This window comes from Ranitomeya imitator, chromosome 4 (assembly GCF_032444005.1).
Source record: "Ranitomeya imitator isolate aRanImi1 chromosome 4, aRanImi1.pri, whole genome shotgun sequence".
Lineage (NCBI taxonomy): Eukaryota > Metazoa > Chordata > Amphibia > Anura > Dendrobatidae > Ranitomeya > Ranitomeya imitator.
In genome coordinates, this window is record NC_091285.1 from 583153572 (window position 1) to 583177163 (window position 23592).

Sequence of the window (23592 nt, forward strand, 5' to 3'; positions counted from 1 at the left end):
ATCCACTCATCACCATCAGAACCTTCTGTAGTGCAGCCTGCACCCCATTCCCCATCCACTCATCACCACCAGAACCTTCTGTAGTGCAGCCTGCACCCCATTCCCCATCCACTCATCACCACCAGAACCTTCTGTAGTGCAGCCTGCACCCCATTCCCCATCAACTCATCACCACCAGAACCTCCTGCAATGCAGCCTGCACCCCATCCACTCATCACCACCAGCTCCTCCTGCAGTGCAGCCTGCACCCCACATCCCAGGCCAGCCGCTCCCTCATCACCCCCAGAACCTCCTGCAGTGCAGCCTGCACCCCACATCCCAGGCCAGCCGCTCCCTCATCACCCCCAGAACCTCCTGCAGTGCAGCCTGCACCCCACATCCCAGGCCAGCCGCTCCCTCATCACCCCCAGAACCTCCTGCAGTGCAGCCTGCACCCCACGCCTCCTCCATGCAGCTAATCATCAGTACATCCTGCACTGCGGCATTTTTTCTTCTTCCCTTCCCAGCATCTGGCATTCCCCCCTACACCTATAGTGTGGGAATCCATCCCAAGGGAGATTTGTACTGTTGATGTGATGAGCTCACAGAATTTCATAGATTGCAAATAACCGAGGCAAACCTTTAGTAGTAAGTTAACATGTTCGAATCCAGTTACAGCAAGCAGAGGATAAAACGCAGAGGAATTACTATACAAAGTCCACTAGAAGATTGCAGTTCAGGTACAGTTCCCCATTCAAGACTATATTCTGAATTTGTATTCGATGCTCCATTTTTTTTCTCTTCCATGTATAGATGTCCGGCACCTATGGCAAATAACAGAATTCTAGCACGTGATGGCAGGAAGAATGTTGGCTGCGTTGCAAATGTTACTTCTGAGCCTAAAAGCTGAAATTAATAAAACAATTTGAGATATAAGTTTGACATATCAATACCAGTAGTAATTAAGAGGTAAAATGGCCCCAACCAGAAGACTCTCCGGTGAGTTCAAGCCGTGACATAACATATGACCCACAGGCTATAGTAGTGGACAATCCAAAGCTTCAAAGTAACATTTTCTGATGGAGTTTATTACTCATTTTGGCTTATTTTATTAAAAAAAAAAAAATACTAATGATAATTCCTGTGGTCATTTTTGGTCTGTGGCTTCTTCATGTCATATAATAGGAGACCGATCCTTGAATTGGAGGCGCACACAGTGTATGTCATTGTACGTGTGTGCAGACAACAGTAGGTGTCACAATGTAGAACACGTGAAGAACTGGAAGGAGAGCGCTGAGATGGAGTGGAGCGCAGTATGAGCAGTGACCCGCCTGTGATTTCCCTGCTGAAAAGAGAAAAAGCATGAAAGATGCATGGAAATGTGACACTATACATCGGAACTGGGAAATAAAGGAGAGAAATACAAGGAAGAAGAATAAGAAAAGAGTTTGCAGGTGGTGAAGAACTTTCAGAAAATTTTTCTACAAACATGTAGATCCTTTACAAAATCATGTCTGCTCTTTTGTATCAGGTACAAGGACCAAACTAAAGCTTGCAGCTGAGTATTTCCGTGTGCCTTTACCCTGTAAGGTGGCACGTGAAGCCTGTACAGTTGCATAATAAAAAGTCGTGGTGCCACTTTATGTCTCCGTACCGGACCATGTTATGGAGGTGTTCTCCTTCACAAGCAATGCTTTTAGCAGAGAATATCACCATCACATTTTATCCAGACGATTCATTCAATCTGTATGGGACTTCTATGGCATAGAAGTGTGGCAAGTGGCAGAGAGATACTAATAAATGGTTTAAAAAAAAAAAAAAAAACGACACCTCGGGGGCTACAGTATTTACAGTCATGGCCAAAAGTATTGACACCCCTGTAATTCTGTCAGATAATACTAATTTTCTTCCTGAAAATGATTGCAAACACAAATTATTTGGTATTATTATCTTCATTTAATTTGTCTTAAATGAAAAAACACAAAAAGTATTGTCCTAAAGCCAAATTGGATATAATTCCACACCAAACATAAAAAAGGTGGTGGACAAAAGCTTTGGCACTGTTCGAAAAATCATGTGATGCTTCTCTAATTTGTGTAATGAACAGCACCTGTAACCTACCTGTGGCACCTAACAGGTGTTGGCAGGGCCGCCATCAGGGCATTACAGCCGTGACTGGCGTATGGGGCCCGGTGAGCAGAGGGGGCCCGCATCGGGCCCCCTCTTACCTGCTCACCGGGCCCCCACCGGCAGCCGCAGGCGGTACCGGGCCCTTAGCGGCGGCCGGCGCTGCAGCTGTACGCTATTGATGTGCGGGCCCGCACCCGCACGTCAATAGTTAACAGCCGCCAGCCGCAGCGTGCAGGTCGCCGGCTTCTGACGTCATTGTCAGTCGCCGGCGAGTGCAAGCTGCAGCTGCGTGGAGAGAGCAGGAAGGCGGCAGGTAGGCAGAACTTTTTTTTTTTTTATTGAGAGCGGCGATGCGGGCGGGGGGGGGGGGGGCAGGGCAGTAAAGCTGGACACAGGGGGGGGGCAGAAAGCTGGACACGGGGGGGGGCAGAAAGCTGGACACAGAGGGGGCAGTAAAGCTGGACACAGGGGGGGCAGTAATGCTGGACACAGGGGGGGCAGTAAAGCTGGACACAGGGGGGGGCAGTAAAGCTGGATACAGGGGGGGGCAGTAAAGCTGGATACAGGGGGGGCAGAAAGCTGGACAGAGATGGGGCAGAGTGCTGGACAGAGATGGGGCAGAGTGCTGGACAGAGATGGGGCAGAGTGCTGGAGAGAGATGGGGCAGAGTGCTGGACAGAGATGGGGCAGAGTGCTGGACAGAGATGGGGCAGAGTGCTGGACAGAGATGGGGCAGAGTGCTGGACACAGATGGGGCAGAGTGCTGGACACAGATGGGGCAGAGTGCTGGACACAGATGGGGCAGAGTGCTGGACACAGATGGGGCAGGATTGGACACAGATGGGGCAGAGTGCTGGACACAGATGGGGCAGAGTGCTGGACACAGATGGGGCAGAGTGCTGGACACAGATGGGGCAGAATGGAGACAGATGGGGCAGGATGGATACGATGGAGACAGATGGGGCAGGATGGGGAGATCATATGGGGCAGAATGGATACTCATGAGGGCAGGATGGGAGAACATATGGCTGGAGCTTGGAATGAGACACACAGGGGCTTGGATGGGGAATATTATTACCATAGGGGCTAATTAAGGGATATTATTATTGCAGTGATGTATTTATTTTATTTTTTGAGTATACTGTTTTAAATGGGGGGGCGGTCCTGTTACTGTGTAGAGTGATACTATGTTGCCTTCTTCATGTGGTGTAATGTAGAAGTTGGGAAAATTAAGTAATGTGTTCTACAAGCGGAACTCGAGATAACTGTTTTATTTCCTGCAGAGACGAGTCCTGGCTGGATGAAGTGATGGCGGTCTGTGCTGGATGAAAGATGAAGGACTTCACCTAGAGACGTCACTGGTGAGTCAGTGTTACCTATACACTGACACTATACACTGTATACTATATACAGAGGTCCTGTGTACAATGTCACCAGTGATCACTGTATTACCTATACATTATATACAGAGCTCCTGTGTAAAATGTCACCGGTGATCACTGTATTACCTGTACACAGACATTGCTTACCAATTACAGATCTCCTGTGCATAATGGCACTGCTGGTGATAGTATTGTGGGTTTTTTTTGTTTTTTTTTTATTACTGATCAGTATTGTAGTATGCGGTCTGGTCATGGTGTAGCGGTATTTGTTCCTTGTATTTTATATTATTTGATCACTGTGGTGGTAATATGTCATCTGGTCATAGTGCTGTGGTATTTGTTCCTTGTATGTAGTATTATAGGTCATTTTAAAAATTGAAAAATAAATAAAAATATACCTAAATTGTATTGCATATTTTAACAAATATTTAGTAGGTTACAGTAGAGTAGGGCCCGGCCAAAAGTGTCTACCGTGTTATGGTGGCGGCTTAAAAAATCTTTTGGCCAAAACAAAAGCTGCCGGCTATATGTGTGATCTGGTTTGGGAGCTGTTAATGTGTGATAGGTGAGAAGTGGAGATTTTCCAAGAGAGAGCGGTGGGACTGTGAACAGTTCGTGGGGTGGAGCCTGGAGGCGGGTTGGGGTGGAGCCTGGGCGGAGTTTCAAGGGGGCCCCGAAAATTTTGCCAGTATGGGGCCCCAAAATTTCTAGTGGCAGCCCTGGGTGTTGGCAATAACTAAATCACTAAACAGCAAAAGCACAAAAAGAGGATTCAGAGATCCTCCAAAAATTAGAAAAAACAGCAAAAACACGGCAGAGGTTCTTACCTGCCTAGGCCTCCAAACAAATGCACTAATAGGATGCAGTGGACCCATGTGGTAAAATAGAAACACAGGTGCAGCATAACTGTTCTGTCTCCGCCATCTAATATTGTTACCCTGATTATTTGCTTGCATAATTGCAGTTTCCTCAGTATACAGTATTGATATATTCCTGCCTTTATTCATCTGTGATGCTTTGGCTCCCTCTAATGGTCCGAGTTATGTTGGCAGTTCAATCTTGTTTTTGTATTATCCATGTCTGATTCTCCTCCTCCTTTGCAATGCATTATGGTAGCTCAGCCTCCATTTCCCTCCATTTTTCCTTTCACTTTCTTCAGTTTGCCTTCAAGGAAAGACGCTTCACTTCATCCCCCTTGCGATTGCATTGCCGGTATGTCTTTATGCTTCATATAGATAGTCCTGCTCTATATTAGCTTAGTTTAACCAGTTGTACTCCCAGTTTAGTCACTAGCTTTCTAAATGTTATGCATAATGTATATCATGTGTATTATGTATCTGTTCTATGCCATGCACTGATTCTATGTATATCATTGTTCACAGTTTCACCGCATCAATATACCACTACGTTTAATAAAGCACAGACTCAACCACAGTCTCCTTATTGGACCCCGGTATAGTGGTTTAGCTGACTGTATAGCTACGTATGAGCCTGCCTCAGCTAGTGAGGACAGAACAATAACCGATGACGCAGCCACTCACCAGCTACCAAACTAATGGAGGGGGTGGCTGCTTGGCACATTGCCGCACATAAAAACTTGTATGTGGTGCTGTTCACACAATGGAGATGCACAGCATCCAGGCAGGCCTAGTAGTGACACCCTTCTATTAGATCAGGCGGGCCTGCCCAGCGGTATCCAAATGCACCCCATGTGCACAGACACCACAGTTTACAAGCAGAAAATGGGCCCAACTGCACCCCAAAAAAATGCAAAATACACATAAAAAAATATTATGTGATGTACAGATAATAAATGGGAAATGTTTAAGAACATCCTAAATAGGCAGTGTAAGCGGTTTATACCTTAACATAGTAACATAGTAACATAGTTAGTAAGGCCGAAAAAAGACATTTGTCCATCCAGTTCAGCCTATATTCCATCATAATAAATACCCAGATCTACGTCCTTCTACAGAACCTAATAATTGTATGATACAATATTGTTCTGCTCCAGGAAGACATCCAGGCCTCTCTTGAACCCCTCGACTGAGTTCGCCATCACCACCTCCTCAGGCAAGCAATTCCAGATTCTCACTGCCCTAACAGTAAAGAATCCTCTTCTATGTTGGTGGAAAAACCTTCTCTCCTCCAGACGCAAAGAATGCCCCCTTGTGCCCGTCACCTTCCTTGGTATAAACAGATCCTCAGCGAGATATTTGTATTGTCCCCTTATATACTTATACATGGTTATTAGATCGCCCCTCAGTCGTCTTTTTTCTAGACTAAATAATCCTAATTTCGCTAATCTATCTGGGTATTGTAGTTCTCCCATCCCCTTTATTAATTTTGTTGCCCTCCTTTGTACTCTCTCTAGTTCCATTATATCCTTCCTGAGCACCGGTGCCCAAAACTGGACACAGTACTCCATGTGCGGTCTAACTAGGGATTTGTACAGAGGCAGTATAATGCTCTCATCATGTGTATCCAGACCTCTTTTAATGCACCCCATGATCCTGTTTGCCTTGGCAGCTGCTGCCTGGCACTGGCTGCTCCAGGTAAGTTTATCATTAACTAGGATCCCCAAGTCCTTCTCCCTGTCAGATTTACCCAGTGGTTTCCCGTTCAGTGTGTAATGGTGATATTGATTCCCTCTTCCCATGTGTATAACCTTACATTTATCATTGTTAAACCTCATCTGCCACCTTTCAGCCCAAGTTTCCAACTTATCCAGATCCATCTGTAGCAGAATACTATCTTCTCTTGTATTAACTGCTTTACATAGTTTTGTATCATCTGCAAATATCGATATTTTACTGTGTAAACCTTCTACCAGATCATTAATGAATATGTTGAAGAGAACAGGTCCCAATACTGACCCCTGCGGTACCCCACTGGTCACAGCGACCCAGTTAGAGACTATACCATTTATAACCACCCTCTGCTTTCTATCACTAAGCCAGTTACTAACCCATTTACACACATTTTCCCCCAGACCAAGCATTCTCATTTTGTGTACCAACCTCTTGTGCGGCACGGTATCAAACGCTTTGGAAAAATCGAGATATACCACGTCCAATGACTCACCGTGGTCCAGTCTATAGCTTACCTCTTCATAAAAACTGATTAGATTGGTTTGACAGGAGCGATTTCTCATAAACCCATGCTGATATGGAGTTAAACAGTTATTCTCATTGAGATAATCCAGAATAACATCCCTCAGAAACCCTTCAAATATTTTACCAACAATAGAGGTTAGACTTACTGGCCTATAATTTCCAGGTTCACTTTTAGAGCCCTTTTTGAATATTGGCACCACATTTGCTATGCGCCAGTCCTGCGGAACAGACCCTGTCGCTATAGAGTCACTAAAAATAAGAAATAATGGTTTATCTATTACATTACTTAGTTCTCTTAGTACTCGTGGGTGTATGCCATCCGGACCCGGAGATTTATCTATTTTAATCTTATTTAGCCGGTTTCGCACCTCTTCTTGGGTTAGATTGGTGACCCTTAATATAGGGTTTTCATTGTTTCTTGGGATTTCACCTAGCATTTCATTTTCCACCGTGAATACCGTGGAGAAGAAGGTGTTTAATATGTTAGCTTTTTCCTCGTCATCTACAACCATTCTTTCCTCACTATTTTTTAAGGGGCCTACATTTTCAGTTTTTATTCTTTTACTATTGATATAGTTGAAGAACAGTTTGGGATTAGTTTTACTCTCCATAGCAATGTGCTTCTCTGTTTCCTTTTTGGCAGCTTTAATTAGTTTTTTAGATAAAGTATTTTTCTCCCTATAGTTTTTTAGAGCTTCAATGGTGCCATCCTGCTTTAGTAGTGCAAATGCTTTCTTTTTACTGTTAATTGCCTGTCTTACTTCTTTGTTTAGCCACATTGGGTTTTTCCTATTTCTAGTCCTTTTATTCCCACAAGGTATAAACCGCTTACACTGCCTATTTAGGATGTTCTTAAACATTTCCCATTTATTATCTGTATTCTCATTTCTGAGGATATTGTCCCAGTCTACCAGATTAAGGGCATCTCTAAGCTGTTCAAACTTTGCCTTCCTAAAGTTCAATGTTTTTGTGACTCCCTGACAAGTCCCCCTAGTGAAAGACAGGTGAAACTGCACAATATTGTGGTCGCTATTTCCTAAATGCCCAACCACCTGCAGATTTGTTATTCTGTCAGGTCTATTAGATAGTATTAGGTCTAAAAGTGCTGCTCCTCTGGTTGGATTCTGCACCAATTGTGAAAGATAATTTTTCTTGGTTATTAGCAGAAACCTGTTGCCTTTATGGGTTTCACAGGTTTCTGTTTCCCAGTTAATATCCGGGTAGTTAAAGTCCCCCATAACCAGGACCTCATTATGGGTTGCAGCTTCATCTATCTGCTTTAGAAGTAGACTTTCCATGGTTTCTGTTATATTTGGGGGTTTGTAACAGACCCCAATGAGAATTTTGTTACCATTTTTCCCTCCATGCATTTCGACCCATATGGACTCGACATCCTCATTCCCTTCGCTAATATCCTCCCTTAAAGTGGACTTTAGACAAGACTTTACATAGAGACAAACCCCTCCTCCTCTCCGATTTTTACGATCCTTTCTAAACAGACTGTAACCCTGTAAGTTAACTGCCCAGTCATAGCTTTCATCTAACCATGTCTCGGTTATTCCCACTATGTCAAAGTTACCTGTAGATATTTCTGCTTCTAGTTCTTCCATCTTGTTTGTCAGGCTTCTGGCGTTTGCGAGCATGCAGTTTAGAGGATTTTGTTTTGTTCCAATCTCCTCACTGTGGATTGTTTTAGAAATGTTCTTACCTCCCTTCTGAATATGTTTTCCTGGGTCGTCTTTGTTCGAGTCTAATGTTTTTCTTCCCGTCCCCTCTTCTTCTAGTTTAACGCCCTCCTGATGAGTGTAGCGAGTCTTCTGGCGAATGTGTGTTTCCCAGGTTTGTTGAGGTGTAGTCCGTCTCTGGCGAGGAGTCCATCGTACAAGTAATTCACACCGTGGTCCAGGAATCCGAATCCTTGTTGTCTGCACCATCGTCTTAGCCAGTTGTTTGCATCAAGGATCCTGTTCCATCTCCTGGTGCCATGCCCGTCTACTGGAAGGAATTCCCTTGTGGGAATAAAAGGACTAGAAATAGGAAAAACCCAATGTGGCTAAACAAAGAAGTAAGACAGGCAATTAACAGTAAAAAGAAAGCATTTGCACTACTAAAGCAGGATGGCACCATTGAAGCTCTAAAAAACTATAGGGAGAAAAATACTTTATCTAAAAAACTAATTAAAGCTGCCAAAAAGGAAACAGAGAAGCACATTGCTAAGGAGAGTAAAACTAATCCCAAACTGTTCTTCAACTATATCAATAGTAAAAGAATAAAAACTGAAAATGTAGGCCCCTTAAAAAATAGTGAGGAAAGAATGGTTGTAGATGACGAGGAAAAAGCTAACATATTAAACACCTTCTTCTCCACGGTATTCACGGTGGAAAATGAAATGCTAGGTGAAATCCCAAGAAACAATGAAAACCCTATATTAAGGGTCACCAATCTAACCCAAGAAGAGGTGCGAAACCGGCTAAATAAGATTAAAATAGATAAATCTCCGGGTCCGGATGGCATACACCCACGAGTACTAAGAGAACTAAGTAATGTAATAGATAAACCATTATTTCTTATTTTTAGTGACTCTATAGCGACAGGGTCTGTTCCGCAGGACTGGCGCATAGCAAATGTGGTGCCAATATTCAAAAAGGGCTCTAAAAGTGAACCTGGAAATTATAGGCCAGTAAGTCTAACCTCTATTGTTGGTAAAATATTTGAAGGGTTTCTGAGGGATGTTATTCTGGATTATCTCAATGAGAATAACTGTTTAACTCCATATCAGCATGGGTTTATGAGAAATCGCTCCTGTCAAACCAATCTAATCAGTTTTTATGAAGAGGTAAGCTATAGACTGGACCACGGTGAGTCATTGGACGTGGTATATCTCGATTTTTCCAAAGCGTTTGATACCGTGCCGCACAAGAGGTTGGTACACAAAATGAGAATGCTTGGTCTGGGGGAAAATGTGTGTAAATGGGTTAGTAACTGGCTTAGTGATAGAAAGCAGAGGGTGGTTATAAATGGTATAGTCTCTAACTGGGTCGCTGTGACCAGTGGGGTACCGCAGGGGTCAGTATTGGGACCTGTTCTCTTCAACATATTCATTAATGATCTGGTAGAAGGTTTACACAGTAAAATATCGATATTTGCAGATGATACAAAACTATGTAAAGCAGTTAATACAAGAGAAGATAGTATTCTGCTACAGATGGATCTGGATAAGTTGGAAACTTGGGCTGAAAGGTGGCAGATGAGGTTTAACAATGATAAATGTAAGGTTATACACATGGGAAGAGGGAATCAATATCACCATTACACACTGAACGGGAAACCACTGGGTAAATCTGACAGGGAGAAGGACTTGGGGATCCTAGTTAATGATAAACTTACCTGGAGCAGCCAGTGCCAGGCAGCAGCTGCCAAGGCAAACAGGATCATGGGGTGCATTAAAAGAGGTCTGGATACACATGATGAGAGCATTATACTGCCTCTGTACAAATCCCTAGTTAGACCGCACATGGAGTACTGTGTCCAGTTTTGGGCACCGGTGCTCAGGAAGGATATAATGGAACTAGAGAGAGTACAAAAGAGGGCAACAAAATTAATAAAGGGGATGGGAGAACTACAATACCCAGATAGATTAGCGAAATTAGGATTATTTAGTCTAGAAAAAAGACGACTGAGGGGCGATCTAATAACCATGTATAAGTATATAAGGGGACAATACAAATATCTCGCTGAGGATCTGTTTATACCAAGGAAGGTGACGGGCACAAGGGGGCATTCTTTGCGTCTGGAGGAGAGAAGGTTTTTCCACCAACATAGAAGAGGATTCTTTACTGTTAGGGCAGTGAGAATCTGGAATTGCTTGCCTGAGGAGGTGGTGATGGCGAACTCAGTCGAGGGGTTCAAGAGAGGCCTGGATGTCTTCCTGGAGCAGAACAATATTGTATCATACAATTATTAGGTTCTGTAGAAGGACGTAGATCTGGGTATTTATTATGATGGAATATAGGCTGAACTGGATGGACAAATGTCTTTTTTCGGCCTTACTAACTATGTTACTATGTTACTATGTTACTATGTATTGGTTTATATTCTGGCGTGGGTTATGAGCTTGCGTATTTTGGCCAGAATATAAACCAATACCTCACATAATATTTTTTTATGTGTTTTTTGCATTTTTTTGGGGTGCAGTTGGGCCCATTTTCTGCTTGTAAACTGTGGTGTCTGTGCACATGGGGTGCATTTGGATAGCGCTGGGCAGGCCCGCCTGATCTAATAGAAGGGTGTCACTACTAGGCCTGCCTGGATGCTGTGCATCTCCATTGTGTGAACAGCGCCACATACAAGTTTTTATGTGCGGCAATGTGCCAAGCAGCCACCCCCTCCATTAGTTTGGTAGCTGGTGAGTGGCTGCGTCATCGGTTATGCTGCACCTGTGTTTCTATTTTACCACATGGGTCCACTGCATCCTGTTAGTGCATTTGTTTGGAGGCCTAGGCAGGTAAGAACCTCTGCCGTGTTTTTGCTGTTTTTTCCAATAACTAAATCACACTTGTAGCCAGTTGACATGGATTAAGGTTGACTCAACCTCTGTCCTGTGTCCTTGTCTGTACCACATTGAGCATGGAGAAAAGAAAGAAGACCAATGAACTGTCTGAGGACTTGAGAAACCAAATTGTGAGGAAGCATGAGCAATCTCAAGGCTACAAGTTAATCTCCAAAGACCTGAATGTTCCTGTGTCTACCGTGCGCAGTGTCATCAAGAAGTTTAAAGCCCATGGCACTGTGGCTAACCTCCCTAGATGTGGACGGAAAAGAAAAATTGACAAGAGATTTCAACGCAAGATTGTGCGGATGTTGGATAAAGAACCTCGACTAACATCCAAACAAGTTCAAGCTGCCCTGCAGTCCGAGGGTACAACAGTGTCAACACGTACTATCCGTTGGCGTCTGAATGAAAAGGGGACTGTATGGTAGGAGACCCAGGAAGACCCCACTTCTTACCCCGAGACATAAAAAAGCCAGGCTGGAGTTTGCCAAAACTTACCTGAAAAAGTCTAAAACGTTTTGGAAGAATGTTCTCTGGTCAGATGAGACAAAAGTAGGGCTTTTTGAGCAAAGGCATCAACATAGAGTTTACAGGAGAAAAAAAAAAAAAGAGGCATTCAAAGAAAAGAACACGGTCCCTACAGTCAAACATGGCGGAGGTTCCCTGATGTTTTGGGTTTGCTTTGCTGCCTCTGGCACTGGACTGCTTGACCGTGTGCACGCCATTATGAAGTCTGAAGACTACCAACAAATTTTGCAGCATAATGTAGGGCCCAGTGTGAGAAAGCTGGGTCTCCCTCAGAGGTCATGGGTCTTCCAGCAGGACAATGACCCAAAACACACTTCAAAAAGCACTAGAAAATGGTTTGAGAGAAAGCTCTGGAGCCTTCTAAGGTGGCCAGCAATGAGTCCAGACCTGAATCCCATAGAACACCTGTGGAGAAATCTAAAAATGGCAGTTTGGAGAAGGCACCCTTCAAATATCAGGGACCTGGAGCAGTTTGCCAAAGAAGAATGGTATAAAATTCCAGCAGAGCATTGTAAGAAACTCATTGATGGTTACCGGAAGCGGTTGGTCGCAGTTATTTTGGCTAAAAGTGGTGCTAAAGTATTATTATATATTATATATTATTATTATTATTATTATTATTATTAAGTATTAGGCTGAGGGTGCCAATACTTTTGTCTGGCCCATTTTTGGAGTTGTGTGTGAAATTATCAATTTTTTGCTTTTTGCTTCATTCTCTTTTGTGTTTTTTCAGTTAAGACAAATAAAATGAAGATAATAATACCAAATAATTTGTGTTTGCAATCATTTTCAGGAAGAAACTGAGTATTATCTGACAGAATTGCAGGGGTGTCAATACTTTTGGCCATGACTGTATTTAGAGCGGCAGCTCATCATACAAAGGAAATAGGCATCACCTACACAAAGGGTATCGGCACATTACAATATTAGCATAGTGTGCTCTGTATGTTAGTCCGAGCTCTGCTACATCCGTATGTGTTATGAAAAACTGATCAGTAGGAAAGACAAGAGACGTCTGAAATTGAAAAAGGGAATGAAACTCTAGATGACCTCAAGATTAGTGATTCCAATGACAGGAAATCATGAACATGTCAATGAGAGTACTGGAGACTACTGATGAGTGAACTTGCTGAGAGAAGGTGTTATATGAGCATGCTCAGGTACTAACTTAGTGTCTTCAGCGTGCTCAGATATTATGTCTGAGACCCCACAGCTGCATGTCCCGCAGTTGTTCAACAGCCGCAAAATGGGATTTCCTGATAAACAGACAATCCCTGCATGTGTTGCGGCTGTTGAACACCCTTGAGACATGCAGCTGTGGGGACTTGAACATAGTTATCAAAAACACCGAAGTCACTGTGTTACCAACCGAGCATGGTCTGATAACACCTTATCCGAGCATGTTCACTCATCACTACTAAAGACCCAAGCAAATTGCCAGGCATCTGGAGAAGTACTATTGATAAAATGATTTTTTATTATTATTACTACTATTATTATTATTATTACGACAAATAACTAATTCCACTGTTGTGAATTCTGTGGCTGAGTTCACTTCTGTGGTCACAAGTGGTATTGCAGTCTCTGGGCTTCCTCCCTCAGGTGTTTTGGTGAGCTCGTTGGCTGCCTTGCTATTTAGCTCCACCTGAGTCTGTCTTCCTTGCTCCTTGTCAATGTTCCAGTGTTGGATCTGAGCTACTGCATCTTTCCTTGGGCCTGCTGCTCTGCTAGATAAGTGCTTCTAGTTTGTTTTCTGTTTTTTCTGTCCAGCTTGCTATTAACTTTTGCTGGAAGCTCTGAGAAGCAAAGGGGTGCACCGCCGTGCTGTTAGTTCGGCACGGTGGGTCTTTTTGCCCCTTTGCGTGGTTTTCGTTTTAGGGTTTTTTGTAGACTGCATAGTTCTCTTTGCTATCCTCGCTCTGTCTAGAATATCGGGCCTCACTTTGCTGAATCTATTTCATTCCTACGTTTGTCTTTTCATCTTGCTAACAGTCATTATATGTGGGGGGCTGCCTATTCCTTTGGGGTATTTCTCTGAGGTAAGTCAGGCTTGTATTTCTATCTTCAGGCTAGTCAGCTCCTCAGGCAGTGCCGAGTTGCATAGGTAGTGATAGGCGCAATCCACTGCTGCTTATAGTTGTGTGAGGATAGATCAGGTACTGCAGTCTACAGAGATTCCACGTCTCAGAGCTCGTCCTATTGTTTTTGGTTATTGCCAGATCTCTGTATGTGCGCTGATTACTGCACGCTGTGTTGCCTGATTGCCAGCCATAACATTCCACCCATTAATGTGTTCACATCTATCCCCATTAATACCTCTGTAAGTCTGATTTCCACTATCTTCAATGAGAGCCAATGTTAGAGCTTTTGTCTGCTCATTGTCCAGCAGTTTCTTCTGTTGCTCTGTGACGGCTTTGGCCTGGGACCAAGAGAACAGTTGTAATTGCTGTGAAGAGAACGATACCTGAAAGAATGAAGAGGAGTGACTGAGCGATTTTGTTACATATTATTTTCAAAATTGGGCAAATTAAGTTGCATGGCATCTGTATCAATGAATTCTACTTACTGCAAACTTCTTAGGAAAGATGAGTGATATTGCAAGAGGTGTAAGACCTTGGATCTGTTCTAGGACCAGGGAAGACAGTTCGATATCTTGCAGTCCAGCTATAAAGAAACATTGGAGCAAAGACTGGAAAAATTACTCAATTATTGCATTGCAATCCAAGTGTTGCTATTTTAATATAGAAGCCTATAGATGACATACATCAGTGTGCAGTTACATAGGGTGGAACCTTCTATCTGATTTAGGCTACTTTCACACTAGCGTTGGACTCGGCCCGGCGCAGTGCGTCGGGACGAGGTTCCGACGATAGCAGTGAAACGGAGGCACAACCGAGGCAGCGGATGCATTTATCCTGCGCATCCGCTGCCCCATTGTAAGGTGTGGGGAGGTGGGGGCGGAGTTCTGGCCGCGCATGCGCGGTCGGAAAAAGCGGTCCGTCGGCAGCAAAAATCGTTACATGTAACGTTTTTTGCTCCCGGCGGTCCGCCACAGCACGGCGCAACCTTCGCATGACGGTTGCAACGTCTGTCAATGCGTCGCTAATGTTAATCTATGGGGTAAAAACGCATCCTGCAAACAACTTTGCAGGTTGCGTTTTTTCCCCTAAACAACGCATTGCGACGTATTGAAAAAACGCCAGTGTGAAAGTAGCCTTATACATTTGGAAATCCATCCTCCCAACATTTGTCACTTGAGGGAAAGAAATTTAACTACAACTTCATTGGTAACATTACTTTCATGAAACACACCTAAACCTCGTTTAAACTCTTTCAAAGAATATATATATCTTGACAACTTCTTCAGGAAGACTCCAACACTGACTGCTCTTCAAGTAAAAAACCCCTCTGTATCAATGGTGAAACCATAATTCCTTTAGATTAAGTTATTGCCCCATTGTAATACTGGCAAGCAGATAATATTTCCTGGTACTGGAAAGTCTGCCCGCACCGCTCCCGGCACTTTAATCCTCTAAATGCTGCGATCAATAGTGATCACAGCATTTAGAAGGCAGGCAGAAGGAGGGAGCCCCCTCTACCCTCTGATCGGCATCATCGCGGGGGCTTGATCGTTGCCATGGTGACCCGATGTTTTCATGAAAACATCTGTGTCACCAGGTTCTAGCACACTTCATATATGTTGAACCCATAAATAAATATTTTTATGAAAAAAAAAAAAAGTACACATTTGGTATCGCCACTTCTGGAACGATCCAACTTGTAAAACTGTCCCACCAGTTAACTCCTTTAATGAATATCATTAAAAAAATACAAATAAAAAAATTAGGCAAAAAATTATGCTTTTCATCATATCGCCAAGCAAAAAGTAGAATAAAACGGGATCAAAAAGACGAATGTAAATATATAACTGAAAACGTCATATTGTCCCGCAAAAAATCAAGCCACCATACTGCTCCATCAGCAGAAAAATTAAAAAGTGCTTATTGCATAAAAGCACAAAAAATATATATATACGTGGTATTGCTGCAATTGTACTGACCCAAAGAATAAAGCTGCTTTATCAATTTTGCCACATGCGGAACGGCATTAAAAAAAACACATCATATGCCCGAAAATTGTACCAACACATCAACTCGTCCCGCAAAAAGCAAGCATTCACATGACTGTCAGCAGAAATATGGAAAGATTATAGCTGTGAAAATATAGCGATTCAAAAACTAGTGTTTGCGAAAAAAAAAAAAGTGTCTTTTTAGGTGTTCATAAAAGTGCAGTCAGCCACAGATTTGTGCACTTCTAAAAAGAAGGAAAACGCTGATCAGAGGCCATACGGAGTCCAGAATAACTCTGCTGCCTCATTATAATGAATGGATCCCTCAGGGGTTTCATCTGAATAACGTCACTAGGAGATTTACATGAAAACCCTGATGTAAGTATTCAGCGTAGCGTGCAGGATAAATCTGACTCCCAAAACGTTACATAAAATGTTCCCAATAAAAGCTTCAAATCAATCTACAAATAAAGCAAGTCCCCACTCAGGTCCGTTATCTGTTAATGGAAATATAGGGGCTTCCACGTTACTGTTAGTACAATGGCACTGGATAAGCGAAAAAGCTTCTCTCACCCCAAAAGAAATCCAGCAAATTCTGCACTCCGAAATCCAAATGCCCTCCCTTTTGAGCGCCAGTGTGCCTAAACCATATTTAGCATCCACATGTTTGGTATTTCTGTAGCAATGAGAGCCCGCCTAATTTACGGGTGCATGTCTCCAGAAGCATGAGCTGGGCACCACAACGTACTGGTCACTACAAAGTACTGGCGACTACAATGTACTTGTCACTACAATAGGAGTTTGCAATTTTCACTCAGCAACATACACTGCTTCTTGTTTCTGGAAAACACTCATGGAGTGCAGATAAATTCCCAAAAGGGTATAATTTCCATAATGGCTTCACTTGAAGGCAGGGCTGGACTGGGACTAAACTTCAGCCCTGGCATGTGAAGGTGCACAGGCCCACTTGTCATGTGGAGAGTTTGTAATATGCTTGTACACCTGTATGTTACAAGAGGTGAGGTGCATGTAACACAAATATATAACATATAGTCACAGCTGTGCGCAGTATTTCAACTCAGTCATATTTGTTGCTCTTGATTTGAACCCAGGACCCCAGCGCTGCAAGCGCTGCATCCTGCTCATACTCCAGTACTGAGCCGCTGCCGTGGCCATATTACTGCACCTGCTGTGTGGTACAATAACCGTGCTCCTCTTACTGCTCCACATAATAATGCCTCCTTTGTGCCTTCTAGATGGTAAAATTGCCCCCTAGAAAATATTAATACCCTGTGCAAATGCACTAGAAAACAGTGTCCACATTTTTCCCTGGAAAGTAATAATGCCCCATGTGCACGTATGATGGCCATTGTACTCTGAGTGCCCCTAAAACAAATATGCTTCTTAAGTGCCCACTTAACATCTACTAATGTTCCCTGAGTCCCCAATGTACAACTCCTCTATATACATTATGACGGGCAGACTGCTCCCCTATATACAGTATAATACACTCACAGTTCCAATATACACAATATGATGTTCCCGCCACTGCCCTCTACACAGTATAATGGGCCCACAGCTCCACTATAAACAGTATGATGGTCCCCCATCTCCGCTATACACAGTATGGTGGTCCGACAGCTCCCCAATCACAGTACAGTGGTTCCACAGCTCCACTATACACACTACGGTGGTTCTAGAGCTCAACTATAGACAGTGCGTCGGTTCCACAGCTCCACTATACACAGTACGGTGGTTCCACACCTCTACTATACACAGTATGGTGGTCCCAGAGCTCCACTATACACAGTATGATGGTCCCACCTCTCCTCTATACACAATATGGAGGTCAGACAGCGCCCCATTCACAGTATGGTGGGTCCACAGCTTCTCAATACACAATATGGTAATCCCACAGCTTCCCAATACACAGAATGGTGGGCCCACAGCTTCCCAATATATAGTATGGTGGGCCCACAGCTTCTCAATATATAGTATGGTGGGCCCACAGCTTCCCTACACATAGCATGATGTCTCAGCTGCTTCTCCAAAATACTGAATAATGAATCCCACAGTAGCCCTCTGACTGTATAATGGCCCCCTCATTAGTACCCAAACTGTATAATAGTCCCCCACATTAGCTTCCAAACTGTACAGTATAATGCTCCGCGACATTAGTTCCCAAATTGTATAATGGTCCCAGCATTAGTCCCGAAATTGTACAATACCCCCCATATTAGCTCCTAATCTGTATAATGACCCCTGCACATTAGCTCCCAAACTGTATAATGGCCCCCAAACTATATAATGCCCTCTCTCATTAGCTTGCAAACTATATAATGGCCCCTGCATTAGTCCCCAAGCTGTATAACGGCCCCTGCATTAGTCCCCAAGTTATATATTGGCTGCTGAAATAGTCCCTAAAATGTATGAGGGCCCCCACACAGTTTTGGGGTTCCTCACACTACGTATAAGGTTCCCCCATTGTTTATGATGCCCCCACATTACACCACAAGTTTTAATAAAAAAAAAAATCATATACTTCTCTAACCCAGGATCCTGACAAGTCCAGGGGCAAGGCAACGAGCTGCATAGCGCCGACTCCCGCTCCAAATGTCAGAGCCCCAGCGCAGTGCAATGATGGCAACGCGCCAGGATTCTGACGTCCTCAGCGTGCGTTGTTCTGTAGACCTGAGGCAAAAAGCGATCTGTGGTCTACAGAACAGAGAGTGGTAGCACAGGGAGATCTTCAGCAGGGCTTAACTGTATATGCGCATTATATATGCTGATTAATTAAGGGCAGTGTAGCTCTGGGTGAGCCTCCCTGAGCTTGGGACCCAGGGTAACCGTCCACTCTGCCTGCCCCCCCGTAGCTACACTACTGTATACTGTGGCTACAGACATCAGATATTACACCAGTCACATATTTCGATGTATATAACATCCGATGTCTGTGCACACAGAATATTATATCCCTAATATATCCTACACTATGTGTACAGACATCGGATGTTATATACAGGGTAATGTGTCATGGTATATATTACACTATGCATAGAGACATCAGATCTTATAACATCACATATTATCCTGCAATTAAGATCAGGGAGTGACATATTCTCCCATACACTGTGTGTACTATGTGCATTGGATATGCACTGATCATTCCTGGACCGGCTACAGGACATACATAATATAATACAGTATATGGAGTCTCTATATATTACATGCAGTGTATGATGTCCTGCAGCCAGGCTCAGGAGCAGTCAGCTATGATCCTGTATACAGCTGTCTGCTCTGAGTTATTGCTGTAGCTTGATCTTACACACATATCGGGCAATGCTGGAGCCCATGACCCCACTGACAGGGGTGAGGCGATCTGTTTCAAGGTTCAAGCTGGGCAATAAATCATCTCACCTGCCTCAGTGTGACTGCAGACACCACCAAGACGGCAAGATCTGACCTTGCCAGAGACCTCCTGCCCCGGCCCCCTGCTCTGCTGACCTGATCGCAGAAGCTCCTCTCAGCCCGGTGGGCTCGCAGGTGACGTCCACCTTCACATCACGCCATGTGTCTGCAATGCTGGGATGCCTGTGACGGCACTTATACAACACTAAGGTACAGTACAGTGTCGGGAGGCCTAAAACTTCTGTACAGGGCAGACCTGCACAGCCGCCCCTGCTTGTGTACACGATAGCGCTCGAAAATTGAGATCAGCAGGGCCAAGGGGCAGCACAGAACACAGCGCGCCGCCCCCTGGTCCTGCTGGCTTCATTAGTGCAGCGTGATTGTGTTTGCAAGGCAAGATAATGCTGCCCGAAGTGCACGCTGATGAGGGATTGGAGGTGATCGAGCGGCCCATTAGAGGGACCGGCCTTTCTGGCATTTGCCAGAAATGCCAGATGGTCAGTCCGACCTTGCCTGAAGGGGGATTATGCTCTTCTAGCTCTGTATATGGAGTTCGCAAACTATTCTAGGAAAATCTGAGCTCAAGGAGGCAAATAGTGCTCCGTCCCTCCCGAGTCTCGCCGTATGGCTAAGCAGTACTATACAGTCACATATTGTCACGATTGGACTGGCGAGTAAACTGGAACCAGGGGCACCTTTCCTGGCCCTAGCTCTAGGGGGCGCCCTAACTCACTCTGTTCCCCGGGATACCTCAGATGGCGAGGATGCTGGGGCCTCCACCCTCGCCCTGTCTCCTGACTGCTGCCCTGCGTCTGTCCCCCTCCCCACCCGGGGAAGAGAGGCGCTACAGTGTACAACAGTACACCAACCCGACAAACAGGGGAACAAAGACAAGGGTAAGAAGAAAACACTCACACAAAATATGCTCTCACAAATAACAAAGGTATCCACCAGGGTGTGAAGGACAGGGAGGGTAAATAAAGCAGGTAAGGATGAGGAATATTCCAAGCATACAAACCATACAACTGTCGCACAATAAATTCCTCCAGCTCTCCAAACACCAGCTCCTCACTACTCCAGGTCTATCAAGCAAGTGCTATTTAAGACAAGAATCTGATCAGAAGGCCTAGCTTTTATAGGAGAAAGGAGTGGCTAACTGAGCACAGCTGAAAGCAGGACTTTCCACAAGGCCTATTAACCCCTGTCCTGCTGAAAGAAAACAAAACACCTTTAATACACAGGAGAAATGCTTCTTCTCAGCGATGAAGCAGAAGCCGTCAGACACCGTGGTCTTCTGGTATTGCTCTGTCGCGGTAACTCCGTGACACATATGGAGTATTTCCACATTCAGCAGAAATTGTGGGACAAATTTTGGTGCCATTTTTAACTCATTTCCCAGTGTGAAAATGAAATATCTGTCTGTAAAATCAAATTTTGGGGGTAAAAATGTATTTTTTTTTGTTCATTACCCAATGGTATAAAATTATGTGACACACCTGTGGTGTTAATATGATCAGTGCACCCTTAGATGAACTTAATGAGAGTTGTAGTTTGTACAATGGGGTCTCTTATGGGAGGGGTTTCTGCTGTTCTGGCACCTCAGGGGCTCTGTCAATGTGACATGGCCCCCTCAAACCAGTCCAGCAAAATCTGAACTCTATTATGGCACTTCTACCCTTCTGAGCTTTGCACTGTGCCTCAAAAGTAGTTTTCCACCACATATGGGGTATCGGCGTACTCAGGAGAAATTGCACAAAAAATGTTGGGGTCCATTTATCCTTGTGAAAATGGAAAATTTGGGGGCTAAAATGACATTTTTGTGGCAAAAATATATATTTTTTAATTTTCATAGATGAACATTGTAAAATTCTGTGAATCACCTGAGGGTTGAAGGTGCTCACCACATATCTTGATAAATTCTTTGAGAGGTCTAGTTTACAAAGCGGGGTCACTTGTGGAAGGTTTACACTGTTTAGGCACATCAGAGGTTCTCCAAACGAGACTACAGAGAATTTCATCAAAGTCTTTATTCCAAAAGGTCACTTCTTCTTTTCGTAGCCCTGTTGTGCGCCCAAACAGTAGTTTACCCTCTCATATGGGGCATCTGTATACTCAGGTGCACAACAAATTTTGGGTTCCATTTTCTCCTGTTACCTTTGTGAAAATGCTAAATTTGGGCCTAAAATAACATTTTTGTGAGAATTTTTTTTATTTTTTTTATTTTCAAGGCTTAATGTTCTAAACATCTGGGTATCATCTGGGGGCTCAAGGTGTTCACCACACATCTAGATAAGTTCTCTGAGGGTTCTAGTTTCCAAATGGTGTCACTTGTGGGCAGTTTCCACTGTTTAGGTACATGAGGGGAACTCCAAATGCGAAATGGTGTCCATTAATTATTCTAGAAAATGTTACATTCAAAAAGTCAAATGGTGCTTTTTCCCTTCCGAGCTGTGCTGCATATCTTAACGGGGGCTTATCCCCCACATATGGGGTATCGGCATGCTCAGGTGAAATTGCTCACCAAATTTTGGGGTCCATTTTTTCTTGTTACCCTTGCAAAAATAAACAAAATTGCATCTAAAATTAAATTTTTGTGGAAAAAGTTAAATGGTCATTTTCCTTCCACATTTCGTTAATTCCAGTGAAGCACCTGAAAAGTTAATGAACTTCTTGAATGTGGGTTTTAACACCTTGAGGGGTGCAGTTTTAAGAATGGTGTTAATTTCGAGTATTTTCTGTCATATGGGCCCAACAAAAATGGTTTTCTAAATTTTGTTGGAAAAATGAGAAATCGCTGGTCACCTTTTAACCCTTATAACTTCCTAACAAAACAAAAATTATGTTTCCAAATTTGTGTTGATGTAAAGTAGACATATGGAAATGTTATGTATTAACTATTTTGTGTGACATAACGCTGTCATTTAAGAGCATAAATATTAAACGTTTGAAAATTAAAACATTTTTGCCAAATTTCTGTTTTTTTCATAAATAAACACAAATCATTTAGAAGGAGTTTTACCACTATCATGAAGTACAATTTGTCATGAAACAACACAATCTCAGATTCAGTGGGATCCATTGAAGCGTACCAGAGTTATTACCACTTAAAGTGACACTGGTCAGAATTGTAAAATTTGGCCTGGTCATAAAGGTGAAAACAGGCTTGGGGGGGGGGGACTCGACATATGACGTAAATATACATCATATATTGTGAAGGGGTTTAATCTAACCATTCCCTGTTCTCCCTTCCTGAATGTTCCACAGAGTTTGGTCCCTTTTATCATTAGTTCCCACACTTTCCATTCACTCAGTAGCACTTTGTATCTGGACTTATACACATACAGTCTTAGGTTCAGGCAGCTCTACTTTAATACCCTTTTTTATTCTAATGATTTCTGGACCATACACTACAAGCACTTTTTACCTTTTGTGCTACCCCTACTTCCTTATAGATTGTACGCTCTTGTGAGCAGGGCCCGCATTCCTCTTGTTTGAACTGTTACTCTGTAATGTCTGTTTTTTTGTACGTTCACCCTCCGACTTGTAAAGTGTCTTGAAATATGTTGGTACTATAGAAATAAAATTATTATTAAAATTACTATTATGGAAATGCTTCTCACCAGCAACAGATCCAATCTCAAGAAATATGTCTTCTGTCCATCCACTAACTGTTCCAAACATGGCATTACCAGTGCAGAGCCGTACTAGTGCCTCCAATTGTAGCTCGGTGCAGCTAAGAGAGAATTGGCCGAGATACATGACGGCAGAGCTAACGCAAAGAAGAACGGAACAAATCAGTAATTATTGTTATTATTATATATTCGATTACTACACTAATGGAAAAAAGGTAAAATACCAAAATTCTAGTGGCGTGATCTGTTGTATGTCTATCTCAGGTAGACCACAAATTAAGTATCCAAGAGTCACCAAGTGCAATGCAGTCAAATCCTTGGCTGTGACTTTATAAGTCTTCAGGAATCTATTGACCAATGTGTTTAGCTGTGGAAATATTAAGATAATGAAATGTCAATATTCCAGAGCTCATTGAATATTCAGAAGGTTGTAGGATGGTATTCATTATATATACAGCTCTGGCAAAAATTAAGAGACCACCACACCAAAACCCTGTCATGTGCAGCCCAATTTCCAGAGCTGAACCCCATTGAAAACCTCTGGAATGTAATCACGAGGATGATGATAGTCACAATCCATCAAACAAAGAAGAACTGCTTACATTTTTGCACCAGAAGCAGTGTAGAAGACTGGTGGAAAGCACGCCAAGACGCATGAAAGCTGTAATTGTAGAATAAATGAACAATTTACATTTCACTCAAAAATATAAAGAGAAAAATGAGACAAACTGCAGAGGTCTCTTAATTTTTTCCAGAGCTGTATTTCATGTAAAATTACAAGAAAGAATTGTAGGCA

The 23592-nt window shown here is 43.3% G+C and overlaps 1 protein-coding gene across 1 annotated transcript in view; it reads right to left on the minus strand.

The window, feature by feature from the left end:
• Window positions 1-598: 598 nt before the first annotated feature.
• Window positions 599-23592, minus strand: part of LOC138676817 (stereocilin-like) — a 62101-nt gene continuing 39107 nt past the window's right edge. The window contains exons 11-15 of the mRNA XM_069766461.1: window positions 23021-23163; window positions 22785-22933; window positions 14254-14351; window positions 14004-14151; window positions 599-1324 (exon numbers count right to left, since the gene is read on the minus strand). Coding sequence (XP_069622562.1) covers window positions 1203-1324; window positions 14004-14151; window positions 14254-14351; window positions 22785-22933; window positions 23021-23163 — 660 coding nt within the window. The 3' untranslated portion in view covers window positions 599-1202. The remainder of the gene's footprint in view (window positions 1325-14003; window positions 14152-14253; window positions 14352-22784; window positions 22934-23020; window positions 23164-23592) is intronic.